Source organism: Anabrus simplex, chromosome 1 (assembly GCF_040414725.1).
Source record: "Anabrus simplex isolate iqAnaSimp1 chromosome 1, ASM4041472v1, whole genome shotgun sequence".
NCBI classification, from domain to species: Eukaryota; Metazoa; Arthropoda; class Insecta; order Orthoptera; family Tettigoniidae; genus Anabrus; species Anabrus simplex.
The window spans coordinates 1,340,086,227-1,340,100,681 of NC_090265.1; the positions used below are offsets into that span (position 1 = coordinate 1,340,086,227).

General features: G+C 39.6%; 1 protein-coding gene across 2 annotated transcripts in view; it reads left to right on the forward strand.

Annotated features, from left to right (window-relative positions):
* Positions 1-225: 225 nt before the first annotated feature.
* Positions 226-14,455, forward strand: part of Tif-IA (RNA polymerase I-specific transcription initiation factor RRN3 homolog Tif-IA) — a 164,954-nt gene continuing 150,724 nt past the window's right edge. Inside the window, exons 1-2 of one of the 2 annotated variants that reach the window (XM_067137780.2) lie at positions 226-299; positions 4,935-5,161. In XM_067137780.2, the coding sequence (XP_066993881.2) occupies positions 272-299; positions 4,935-5,161 (255 nt within the window). In that variant the 5' untranslated portion in view covers positions 226-271. Of the gene's footprint in view, positions 411-4,934; positions 5,162-14,455 lie in introns of both variants that reach the window. The other variant, XM_067137781.2, reaches the window with a different exon arrangement.

Here is a 14,455-nt window from a genome sequence, read left to right on the forward strand (position 1 = left end):
TTTAATGAAAAGTTGTAATAATAATAATAATCACAAGGATATCTGAATAAATTTCGTGCTAACTATAATATTACTTTAATGTAAATTCAAGTGTAAATTGTTAAAATCATTTCAAATTATTTGTTGTTTGCCCATATGTACACAATTAATTAAAAGTTGTGCAATGATATCCAACATTGCAAGTGTTGGTGTAATAATATTCCCCTGCCGTCTGACTATTTAAGTGAGCAAAGGATGGCGGCACTGTTCTCTTAACGACAGTGTTGCGCTGATGTTCATCTCACGCTCAGACTTGATCTGTAAGTTACGTACCTAACCTAAGTGATTCCAGCATGTGTGTCATAGCATTATGTAGCATATTGTGTACATATCAACTGATGGAATATTTATTTTCGTTATAATTCCATAAGGTAAACGTAGTATTGTTCTTTTCTTAATGTCATTCTTTAAGCTATGTAAGTATGCTAATTTTAATATTTACGTTAATCGTATTAGGTTAAGCTGATACATGCCACATGTTTCGTGACAGTATTTATATATATATGGGGAATTTGTTATAGAATATGCGGTGTTGATCAAGTAGTTTCATTTTTCCGAGTAGTCTACGAACGATGACAAATAAACCGGGTTCCGAGGCTAATCTGGTGATTATATTTTTCTCCCTTGAATGACATTCCTCACCACTGCATGCAGTTTTCCACATTGCTTGAAAGAAGGGAGATTTAGGAGCTTCTCCCTCGAGTAAAATATTATTTTAGACTCATAAAATAATCTTCCCCTTGTATGGACTTGTGACATTTTGAAATATAGGGGTTTGTTTACAACCTGTGAGATTGCTTGTAAAAACTTATTGTTGTGCTTGAATTTTTAATGATGGTGCTAACTCTATAGTTAGGCACCTTCACATTGAAGATTATAAAGAATGTACTAGATATAGAATAACTGTAGAATAAACGAATGTTCTATATACTCAGACTGGACGTTCTCATCGTCTGTTGTTACAGTGTTTCCTTTTAAGGTTTCGTACCTGCTTATGTTAAATGATCAAATTTGGTACAGGCTCCTGCTTTCCATTTCTTCTTGGAAAAGTTCATTACCACTGATTTACAGTGAGTATTCAGTGGCAGTTCTTAGTTTTTTGGATAGATGATATTTCTGCTATCATAGTGAAATACTCTCCAGACAATTCAAAATGGACACAGCTATTTGTGAAGCAGGAGTGCTTCATTATGACGTCCAGATTAATATTGAACTTCTTTCTTTATACTCCACCATTCAAAGAATTTTTTGAAATTAAGTAGGTCTTTAGGTGACAGATCTTACTCCTTAGATTTTTGTGGCTGGTTCTATTGCTGTCATCCTTGATGCTTCAATCTGTTGTGCCACATCCTGAGTTAGTGAGTATCCAATGCTTCATTATCATTCCAGTAGGCTTTGTTAGCTTGAAGCACCAGCATTAGATGACAAATATTGTCACTATGGTATTAATTTGCTATGTTAATTCGATATATTCCAACTGTAAGTTGACCGAGCTCGATAGCTGCAGTCGCTTAAGTGCGGCCAGTATCCAGTAATCGGGAGATAGTGAGTTCAAACGCCGCTGTCGGCAGACCTGAAGATGGTTTTCCGTGGTTTCCCATTTTCACACCAGGCATATGCCGGGGCTGTATCTTAATTAAGGCCACGGTTGCTTCCTTCCAATTCCTAGGTCTATCCTATCCCATCGTCGCCATAAGACCTATCTGTGTCGGTGCGACGTAAAAAAAAAATCTGTAAGTTGTTGGTGGTGGTGTCAACATGGATTTGATCAGCTAAGGTTTACATTAGCTAGAGGTGAATTCTCTACTAGCATAGAAAAATTATCATGGTACAGTTTTAGGTGCACGTCAACATTAATGATTTAAGAAGTGGTTGGAGAAGGGCAAGATGATGCGAGTTTGAACGTTGCCATCGACTGCCTTGATGATGTATTCTTTTCAAGTGATTGGGAAAGTACAAGGAAAAAGTAATCGGGCTGAATTACAGTTATCTGAAAAATGTTTTACTCAATTATAATTACAAATGACTTTTTCAACCAGTAATTGGTAAAATTACGATTATAATTACTTCACGGAATGCCAGTCTTAAGGAAATAGCTGACTTTATTATATTACTTTTTTTTTTTTTTTTTTCATAAAGATATTAGGTGGCTATCATCAGTGAGTGATGCTTGCCTAATCAGTGATTAATTTCATTGCTTGTTCACTTTTATTGTTTGTTTTCACTGCCGAACCATGTGGTTCAGCGCTTTGTTCTAAACATCTATTAATCTATGCATTTATGTTCCTAGTAAGTAAAATGATGGGGAATATCATAAAGTGTCTGTTGTAGCTGATCATAGAAAATGCTCTTGTCTATCTTTTTGGCTTCCTCTGTAGGTTATTAGGATTGAATGATGATGATTTTTGCATGTTGTGATCATAAGCGGGGATTAATGTTACAATCATTAACTTATATTCAACTACAGACCTGTGACACTCCAAAAGATCTGGGAATAACACTTGACAGACACTTCAGAAGCACTGCATGAATTGCAAAATGAAAGTTTCCGAACGAAATAACCTGTTGCGTAAATTAGCTGGATCACCGTGGAGAATCCAACCACAAACTATCTGCCTATCAGCTATGGCTCTTTGTTCCTCTGTCGCAGAATATGCATGTCCAGTTTGGTATTTCTCATCTCGCATCAAACAGGTGGACATGGCCCTCAATGGGACCTGTAGTTTAGTTACAGGTTTGTAATATACTGTATGTGCCAATATCCGTACATTCCATGCTACAACTGGTGTCGTGTTATTTTGTGCTCAGCATCAAACCCAGTATTGGGCGCTGAGCCATCATAAAAACCTTTAAAGGTGGGTCAATGTCAATATGTTGATTTCATACAGGTCAGTTAGATCTTTGGTTTATGCTTGCTGTTTATGAAGCAGTAAAACATTTTGTGGGATGGGGATGCTAACCCTACGCTCGAACTCCAACTTGGAGGATCAGGGAACTTTCTGTTAGGTTTACCATGATTAACTCTCTTTGAGGTGCCGGATATTCGCCTCTACCAATTTCCCTAAGGGGTAGGATATGTTGGTTGTGAAGTAGGCAAGCCTATTAACTTGAGCATTTTCTGGTATTTATCAGACATACCCATTGGAATTAATGTCTCCTCTAAGTCAATAATAACCACCCATTCACCCTCCTCCTTTCTCCAAGCTTGTTACCACGAACCTACTAAGCTGGCGTAGAAAGGGGAGAGGTGATACTCCCACGTGGCACGTCCCAGGTCGCGGATAGGGGGGTCCTAACCGGCTTGCCGGCAGACTTGAGGGAAATAAAAAACCTCTCGCGGACCAAACACACTACCCCCTCTGGGTGGGAGACACAGATGAAGAATACACTCACGGTATCCCCTGCCTGTCGTAAGAGGCGACTAAAAGGAGTTACCAAGGGATGATCCATTTAGAACCATGAAACTACTTGTAATTAGTACCATCACACAGGGAACACCATGGGTTGCATTTACTTCCGCGTAGTACCACTATGTTAGGTACGCAATAGGTTTGTGATTAGTAGCGACAGTGTGAATCAGGAGGAGGGACCTACAGTACCTGTGATTTGTACCCCTATATGAGCGACACCATGGTTCTGCCTTGCCTATGCTCAGTTCCCACTATGTGAGGAATTCCACGGATAGTACGAGTCCCTGTGGTTATTCCACTTATGTGCGGAGTGCCATAATTTTGCGTTGCCTTTATAGGTTTGCTTTGCCTGTAAGTGGTGCCGCAGTGTGCGAGACACTGTAGGTCTGTGTAACGTGCGCATTACACTACCTGTGAAGTGTTTGTTTAGCCAGTATTGGAATCTGGCTGTCCCAGAGAAGGCTTTTAACCTGATGGTAAAGGACAGCTCCTCTTTGAACTCTGTGATTTCAGCATTTGATCGGTTATCTTCAGTCAGGATACTACAAAGGTATTGGAAGTGGTTAACTTCTTGCAGTTTCTCTCCGTCTATTATGATTTTTGCTCCTGACTTTTGTCTGTTGACTGTCATAACTGTTTTCGTAAGGCTGATTTTAAGTCCAAATTGCTTAAAATCAATTCCAAGCATTAATCTTTCCTTGAACTTCTTCCTCATTACCTCCCCAAACTACCACATCATCTGCAATTCCAATTGCCTTGAATTTACCGTTTAACTTCAGGCTTATCACTGTCATCCTTACCAGAATTATACATAAAAGTTTCTGTTTACATCCAAGGCTCATTTTACTGTTCAAAGCGATTTGACAAGTTTTTTTCGCCCCTTGCTGTGCCGAACATACGGTGAGGTTTTTCATCAGGGTTGACTCCCTCAGCCTTTGATAATCCTCTATACAGTCTGCAAGACAGCAGGGTTGTGATAAATTTGTCATTTCCTATGCACAGGTTTCATCAAACCTGCTAAGGGAGAACCCCTCTGTCCACAGCTGCTGGTTCTCCCTTAGTTTGCCTGGTTTGGTACTAGCTGCCAGACAGTTGCAGGTAGTACTGTCTACTGTCACGTACGGTAGCAGGATGATCCTGACCTATATTTATCACATTATAAAATATTTCTTTTTGTACTCTTTAATAACTGTTTGTTCAGTGCCCACTTTGCCTATAAACTTAGTAAAATATTGTGTTAGGAAAGTGGCAAGCAGTGTTTAGGGCAATTTACAGCAAATGCTATTTTGAACTCATTCTAAAAATTTGAAAGGGCACTCTTTTATTTGTGAAGTGTAGATGAACCCCTGTGTAACAAGCCAAGAAATATCTATGATAACTAAGAAATTTTTAGCCAGTCACTTTTTGTGTCGGAAGTGTTCATTAGTATACAGTGATAACTTTCCTGATAATCACGTTTACTGATTATTATTTTTATACTTCTAGGTATGGCAAAGTCTGTTGCAAATTGTTCTGTTGCAAATAGTCACAGATCATTTGCTTCCTCAATTTTGAAGAATCCTAGTCTCATTGGATGTAGAAATACCAGTGACAATAGAGTGCACTTCAAGTTACCCAGTAACCTGGAGATTGTGTTCAGGGATGCTGTTAATGGTTCAGATGTGAAGCAGTATGAAGACTTGATTTGTGCACTTAAGAATTCTGTAATCAAGGTAACATTACTCTTCATATAATTTAATTTACATCTTTGAAGTTTTTGCAGTTAATCATGTTCTAAACATTTATAATGAAAAAATTTGAGTAGTTTTGACTTTGCTTCCATTTTTGAAACTGTTATTTTATATGAATTTTCATTCTAATGTTCATAATCTTGAAAGAGTAAAAGAGGAGACTTAAAAATTTCTGTATGTGTCTTGTCGTCAACTTTTGAATAACTGTTTGCATTTAAAGCATTATAGGATTGGTGTAGCATATTAGATGAAATACTCGCTCAACCTCAGCCCCTAATGACATTCTATGGCTTCGAGCTGCAAGTACACGTGGAATGATGCAGATTTTGCTGAAGATGAATGAAGGCTTCACATTTTGGATATATACGAGTAATGACATATGGTAATGAAACCAATGCTCGTTAGTCATGATTTGGGCATACCTGCCGACTTTCTCGATTTAGGTGGGAGACTCCTGATTTTCGACAGTTTTTCCCGCCTCCCGATTATTCTATTATTTCTCCAGATTTTAGCTTATTGTTTGGTGAACTTCAAACATTTGTTTTTAAATCCCGCCATTTCAGCATTGTACGTCAGTGGCCGGATGTCCTTCGCTTATTGGCCGCTTTCCAATGAAATATCGACGTTTATTAATACGAGGAATGCGCACAAATGTGCAATGTTTATTGAAACCTATATATTGCGAAGCATATATCGATTGTAAATATCTCGTTCTCATGTGCTATGTTCGTGTTCGTTCACATCAGTCTAGTCGATTGTAGAGACTAGTTGCTAGATTTGGAGTCTATTTTAGTAATTTAGTGACAGAATTTCAAAAATAGCGACTAGTGACTTTTCCAGAGATTTTAGGAGCCATTTGGAGACAATTCTGGCAAATTTTAACTTATTACTTGATAAAAATAGCATTGCGCTTCATGTAATCATGCGGGCGCAGGTTACAATATATTAATCTATGCATTTGCTAAGTAATGACATCTAAGTGCATGACTGATGTACACATGTGGAGCATGAGTTCATACTATTTTCGGAAGGCTTATCAGAGATCGATCATCTCGCATACTTTCTGTGAAAAATTAAATGGTGTACGGCTTTTAGTGCTGGGAGTGTCCTAGGAATGTTCGGTTTGCCAGGTGCAAGTCTTTAGATTTGACACCCGTGTCGTGTTGAGGATGAAATGGTGATGAAGATACACATACACCCAGCTCCCATGCCAGTGAAATTAACCAATGATGGTTAAAATCCCCGACCCTGCCGGGAATTGAATCCGGAACCCCTGTGACCAAAGGCCAGCACGCTAACCATTTAGCCACGGAGCCAGACACATACTTCCTGTGAGGGAATAGAGGTGTGTAATATTTAGCCTAGAGATGTGTACTTTTGAGACAATAAGTGTTAGAATTATAATATATACAATAATACTCTTGTATTGCACAATACATGTAGAATAAGCAGTTTTGACCAATTGTATCTCCTGATTTTCATATCAAAATCTCCTGATTTTTGGTTTTGTAAAGTTGGCAGGTATGTTTGGGGGAAAGAGAGAAATGGAAGTGCAACAAAATCTGAATGCTTGGTATGAGTTGTTCAGGAGTTAATGGGTTTAGAATTAGCCAAACAAAAACTGTGGTTATTAACACAGGGAACTCAAGTGTAATTATTTAGCCTACTTGGAACACTGCCTGCTGTCATTTCTTGATAGATACAGTAATTTTGCATCCATCTCTTGGCACAGGCCAGAGTAAAGTGTAGCTTCCACCGAAGTCCCAGTCAACATCCATGGCTGTGACAATATGGAAGTTGCTGGGGTATGGGTAGTGCTGAGTAATGACATTCAGAGCATGACTAGTGCATCTGAGTGTTATGAAAGGTGCTGCTCATTAGGGTCAGTTGTGCTGCAATAGTACTTTCTGACCCAGTGAGGAAAGCAATGGCAAACTACCTCACTCTTCATCTTGCCTAGTACGCCTCATTTTAGTGCTGCCATTGGTTTTGGGGGTTTCCTCATAACCGCATAACCTTTGGTGGTGCTATTTGAGGATCCAACCAGCCTCTGGGCTGATGACCTAACAGTCACTTGGAACAGTCAGTTGCTACAAAAAATGGGCCATTTTAAGTACCGGTAAGCTACCTTGGCAGTGTACTGAGCAAGAATGACAGCAGTAAGTGACGAATTATTAATAGGACCAACAGTGCAGAGATGATTTTTTTTTTTTACAATCAGAATACATTACTTTGGGGTGACAAAGTACCAAGACAGTGCAAACTTAAACTGTTTACAAGTTACGTCTATTATATTCCTATACTGACAAATGCACTCGAGACATGGACTCCTTCAAAATAAGAAAGCAGCAAAATTCAAGCTTCTGAAATGAAGTTCACATGCACCATGCTTAGGGAACAAAGAAAAATAATATGAATAATAAAGTGAATCGAGCCTTTTGCTGGTGTAAATGTAAGAGTGGCTCAGATAATCCAGGGGTCTCACTCATTAAAAGGATGGAAGAGGCAAAGAAAGCAAAAGAGTACAGTACTTCGAGAAAACAACAGCAGGGGAAGATATGTTTTAAAGAGATCCATGAACAATATATTTGTGGACAGAAAGAGGATGCAAAGTTTTGTAGTCAGAACCTGGACAACTAGAGCATGTATATCTGGACTGAAGGAAACTTACAGTAACTATATATATTTTCTGTTTATTTACAAGTTTTTTACGCCACACAGACACAGATGGGTCTTATGGCAACGATGGGACAGGAAGGGGCTACGAGTGGGAAGGAAGCGGCCATGGCCTTAATTAAGGTACAGCCCCAGCATTTGCCTGGTGTGAAAATGGGAAACCACATGGAAAACCATCTTCACGACTGCCAGCAGTGGGATTCGAACCCACTTTCTTCCGAATACTAGCTGCACTTAAGCGACTGCAGCTATCAAGCTCGGTAAATTATATTTTAAGGAATGAATATGGTATTATGCAAAGAATATCATCTGTGTATCTAGTTCACCATAAGTGGCTTACAGAGATCAGGATGCATGTATTATGGTGGAATGATCTGTGTTTTGTTTTTTACACAAGTATAGCTGCTTCTAGTTCATATTCATATTGAGTATTTTTGGTATTTAAGTAGGCCTACATATTTTTCATAGGAGAAAAAGGAAGGAGATAGGTATATTTTTTATTACTATGTTAGGTATGAGTATTAGTTCATTCTCAGCAGACTTTTTTCAATGCAGCTAGATACTGTAATATTTAAATATTGTAGATGGCAATTTTCTAATAAGTAGCAGACCTGTATTTTAAGATTAATTTATAATTATTACTTTTTTGTTGGTAATGTTACTGGTTATACGGTCTTCGGATATGATGTAGTACCAGGAATTTCGGCTTTCAGAAGTGCTGGAAAATGTACTGATATGAAGCTGGCATATATTAACACCTTTGAATACTAATGGACTGAATTGGAATCAAACTCTTCGCCTTAGACTTAAAAATCTGCTACATTCTCACAGAATGAAATGCATGCTCATGTAGTCGAGGATCTAGGTGGTTTTGACGTAACTGGCTGCAAACATTGAGAAATCTTTGATTCATTTCATGCTTATTCGCACCTTGAAGCCGTAGTACATTGTCAGGAACAAAGGTCAAGTATAATACTCTAAAATATCTGAACTCTGTTGTACATCTTTGTTCTCAACTTAGGTTATTTCCAATGAAAATTTTAAGCTTGATTCAAAGTCTTGGATACAGTTGGATAAGTTGTAACTTGTAGTGCTGGCTACTGAGTGTATGATTCGAAGCAGTGTATCAATTCAGTCAAGTGTCACAGTGAATCGAGTCACAGGTACGGTGATTTCACGTCACACGATACAGCTGACTTGCAGCAGACAGTGCTGAGTGGCTGACTCATGGATCAGTGAGAGACAAGACATATACAGTTCATTATCGGAACACTGGACATTGGCGGGGAGCCGAAATTCCGCTGCAGTGACACGTACAGAGCCATGGCACACAGAAAGAATCGTACGCTAAAACAGACTCCCGCTCTCAGCTCATTTGAAAATAAAAACCACTTGCATTCACTGTCCTCCTCCTTACAGAGAGGTTTAAATAATAGTTGGATTTATTTGCAGTGTTAAAAATGTAGTCAAAACATAATTCCAAAGTAGCTAGTAAATAGGTAGGCTATTAGGTTATTCTATTTATTAGTTTAATGAATCTTAGTATTACAACTTAGTTGACATTCATCAGTTAATAAAACAGCTTTCTAGCCTACCCGATGACTATGAGTAATGCTCATGATCACTGAAAATTATCTGTTTTACACTGGCGGAAACAAATATCCAAACACCGAGAAAGGGTTGTGCTTGATTAACGAACATTGGTTAGGCGTGTTTATACATCTGAAAGATGACGTTATTCAAATTTCCCACAAATCACATTAGCGTGGCACTAGTAGTAGCTCCATGATGTTGCACATCAGGTTTGCTTTAAATACGGGCTGTACTGTGCGAGAGCATTAGTTACTTGTGAGATTGAACAGAGTGACTGTGAGTGGGTCAAGAATGCCTTTACGACGAAGAGGCCAGTATCAACAGCTCACTGTGGTGGAACAAGGCCATATAATAGGACTACTTGGTGGATTTTTTTCCCTTCCGCGCTATTGCAGAACAACTTGGTAGGAATATCTCCACTGTGCTGTGTGCTGGCAGCAGCGGTCATGAGAAGGTATGCTCGCTAGAAGACTGGGCTCTGGACGTCCCCGTGGCACCACCGAGAGGGAGGACCACTGTATTCAGCATATGTGGTGCAGCGGACTGCATCTGCAGCAGCAATTGGAGCGGCAATTGGCACCACAGTGATGCAACAAACTTTTTGAAATCAATTACTTAAAGGACAGCTCCGAGCCAGACGCCGTGCTACGTGCCTTCCACTTACCCCAAACCAACGCCGTCTGCGATTTCAGTAGTGTCAAGCGAGAGCTCATTGGAGGATGGCGTGGAGGAGAATTGTTTAGTTCTCCAGCCATCATGTTTTACATGTATGTTCAATAGGACTTAGATCTGGGAATCTGATAACTTCTCTGGAGATGCATGCAGGATGAATGCAGTTATTGTCCTACGGAAACGTTGCATTTACACTGTTTACCATTAGATGGACAACAGTTGTATCAGGGGTCGAAAAATACCGGGCGCCCAGTCGCCATGGCGCCTGAAAGTTTTTACCTTGCGCCTGAATTTTCAAATTCGGTTTTTAAAATTTATTTTTTGAAATCCGGAGTTCCCTTACATGTACTTTCCCATTACTTTACAAAGTAACAAGTCGTGTGGTGTTTCACGTTTTCTTCTGTAGCTCATATATTCTAATATGTGCAATAAACATTTTCTGTGCTTTTGGCAGAGTCTTGAATTCTGTACCTAATTGCTCTTCGTACGTTGGAACTGGACGTTTCAGTTCTGCGCGGGAGCTGCCTAGCGGTCATGGGAGATATCGTTGTAACCCGTCAAACAAGTATCCTTTCATGTAAACATATCGTAACACATCGAGTTCTATTACAGATGATCAGCTATCGGTAGCCGAGTACAAAGATCAGACCAGAGTTGTGGAGAAATGCAGAGAACTACTACGTTAAATAATTCCACAAACACTACATTACCGCCTTCCTTCCCGTGACTAGCCGTTCCTCGACTATTGCCGCCAAAGCAGTGTTGATACTGTAAATTCCCGTGGAATTTATTCTTTGCATTTAGAACATACAGAATGACGTGTTTATCAATTCTTGTATTTTCACCGAACAATATTTATACTTTTAATTTATTACAGCATTTTGGTATTTATAAATACGGTTGTTTTTATTCCTGTGCGTTTATGGAAAATTGGCAACGTAGCATCAGACATCGAAGCCCGCGAACTCGGAAGCCATTTAACGCGGTGTATTTCACGTTTCTGTGCTATACTGGAGAAAATCGGCAAACTGAAACGAACAAAACCGCACAAATTGACTGATGCGAGTAACAAACAGTGTACTCTTTCAGATTTCTTCGTAAGTAGGGCCCGTAAATTTAACACAAAGTGATACAGAAGGGAGTGAATGTGAGAAAACACTTGATGGAAGTGCCGACTGTAGAGTTCAGGACGACAATGACCAGCGTGAAATTTATGGTGTTCGAGGCAATGATAGGTCAAACATCAAAAATACGTCGAGATTTCAATTTTCAGGCAAACGGAAATTTCAGCACTTTCAGCGAAGTGCGTAAAGAAAATGAATGCTAATATGTCACAGCATATGAATGCATTGTTCATGGCATCTTATATTGCAAAAAATAACAGACCCTACACTGATTTTGAAGGTTTGGTTACATTGTTAAGCAAGCTGAATGTTACTGGTTCAGAGAAGTATGAGAATGATACACAATGCAGAGAATCGTAGCTTGAATTACTACCGTGGCTGTGCTGTGAAGAAGGAATTGCGAAGTGTAAATTATGCAGTAACTTTCGTAGTATTGCCGACAAACATTCTAAAGGTGTATCCGGATTTTCAGGACCATTTAAACTGGAAATGTTTAAAACATACTATCCTATAAAATCCTATCCTCACTCGAAGTGTCAGGAGGCTGAAAAAATGGCGTAACAGTCCCAAAGGGCCTTGGCCTACCAAGCGACCGCTGCTCAGCCCGGAGGTCTGCAGATTATGAGGTGTCGTGCGGTCAGCACGACGAATCCTCTCGGCCGTTATCCTTGGCTTTCTTGACCGGGGCCGCCATCTCACCGTCAGATAGCTCCGCAATTGTAATCATGTAGAGAGAGTGGACCTCGAACCAGCCTTCAGATCCAGATCCGTAACTTGGCCGGGAATCGAACCCGGGGCCTGCGAGTAAGAGGCAGGCACGCTACCACTACACCGCGGGGCCGGCAGGAGGCTGAAAGTTTCATGAAAAATCCGGAATGTGCACTTTTGGTGAGGTGCGTCAAGAAAATGAATGCTAATATGTTACAGCATATGAATGCATTGTTCATGGCATCTTATCATACTGCAAACAAACAGACCCTACACTGATTTTGAAGGTTGGTTTGCATTGTTAAGCAAGTTGAATGTTACTGGTGGGAAATCAAACAGGCACATGTAGTGTAATTTTAAAAGACGCTGACCTTGAAGGTGACTGGTGATTATTTGGGTTAGTATCTCTTAAAATATAAATTTCCATTCTTATATGAACTGAGACTATACGACTTAAGGTCACATTTCAAAAATAATACGTAGCTTGATCCTAGTCTAACCTGTGGTGTTCATAATGTATACTTGCGAAAAATGTGCTGGCTACTGAATTATTTCTATTTTCTTCTACCCCTGAGTTGTATTCACTTCATTGTCAATACACTGTTTAACAGTCATATTGCCCTCAGCAATTGTCAATTGTTAGATCACATTGGAGTCAATAACTGCCCCCATCATAAAGCCAAATGTTGGTCATGTGCACCTCTTTAACCCTTCTTCCTGGTGTGTCATTGGACTCTATTTCTATCATCATTGCAACCAAGAAAAAAATGCAATTCTTCATTAAAGATGACACTATACAATTTGTAGGTTTAGTCTTGATCTTCCCTGACTCCAAACCAAGTTGTGGGACCAGGGGAACACTTACAGGGAAAGGGATTTGTTAGCCATCTACATGCAGATGATTACCAATTGTTTGGCATACTGCAAGTACTTAAATTTGTGCTGGTGTTGCTCAGAAGTCCCTCCGAGGACATCTGAATGATGTGGTGATCCTCCCATACTGTTGTCCATTGGGTTGGTCCTGTGCACTTCTACAGTCATGTAGGCCTATGCCTTTATGTGACCACTGCTACCATACACATACTGTAGATGTTGGCCAACATCTGCAGCAACTACAGTCCTTCAAGGTGACCCACTCCAGCACAAATCAACTACCCTAGTCACCTCAAACTGCAATACTTGTTTACAGTGTGCTCTTTTCTGTCATTGAAGCATATTTAACTGGGGATCACTTCCGTTCATAGACTCCAAGTCACCTGAGCTGCACTGTGCTTGCATTTTGGATGCGGTTCTTCTGTGACCAATCATATAAGGAATCTTATATGAACAATCAAATTGGTCTAAATTTGGTATTACAATACCTATATGAGACCATTCCATATCTTGAATATCATAACAATTGCCAATTCCGTCTTCGTGTTGCAGTTTCCACTTTGATGATTGTATTAGGGACTGAAGGATGGTGTGTGCAAACTTCCCACTGGGAGGATTTGAATTTTAATAATTTAATAGTAATTCTCTGAACAGTAATAAAATATCTTATTTGTGGAAACAAACAAAAATATATAAAAGTCGCTACTAAAGAATGCGTAGAAATCGTGTGTTACTGAGCTATTGGAAATCTATGTTGTTAAACTGTAGTTCTTGTGACTTCGTTCTGTGCAAATGTTATATGACTTCTCTTGGGTGAATCATGTTTGCATGACCACTTTGTCAAGAACTGTGATCAGAAAGAAAGTTATATATAGAAACACAAAATAGTTAATACATCCCTCCTCATAGGATGGGCATCCGGCTGTAAAGCAGGGCCAAATCCACATGTACATCAACACAGTTCATACCCATGATCCTTCCAGGATGTGCAAAAAGTGGCAGAAAGAAAGTATTATACTTAAACATAACCATTCTTGGCACCAACATGTTAAGCTTATGTAAGAAGAAAGAGTGCCAAGACAAGCACTGGGAAGACAGATGACAGAGAAGGGACGATGAGGAAGACCAAGATTATGATGGATGGACTCTGTGAAGAACAGCATAGGACAACGGAACCTGGACTGTAACACGAGTGTTGGTTGTGGAATGGTGCAGAGGCAGGATGGAGTGGAGAGGAACCATATTTGTCCTCCATCTTGTGTCATCTGGAAAAAGATAAATGATGACGATGATGATGATGATGATTATGGCCTGGGGAATAAACAGCGAAGAAGTAAAAGAACAAACTGATGCACTGAATAAGAAAATTGAAAAAGCAGAGAAAAGCAAGACTATAGTGATATCAAGAGGCAGAAGACAAGAGAAAGTTATTAATAAAAATTGGTTGTCATAGCCTTGAAATTGAGGGAAATAGTGGGCTCAAACCCCGCTGTCAGCAGCCCTGGAGGAGGTTTTCCATGGTTTCCCATTTTCAACCAGGCAAGTGCTGGTACTGTGCCTTTATTAAGCTAGTGGCCACCATTGTCACCACAAGACCAATCTGTGTCAGTGCAACATTAAGAAAAATCCC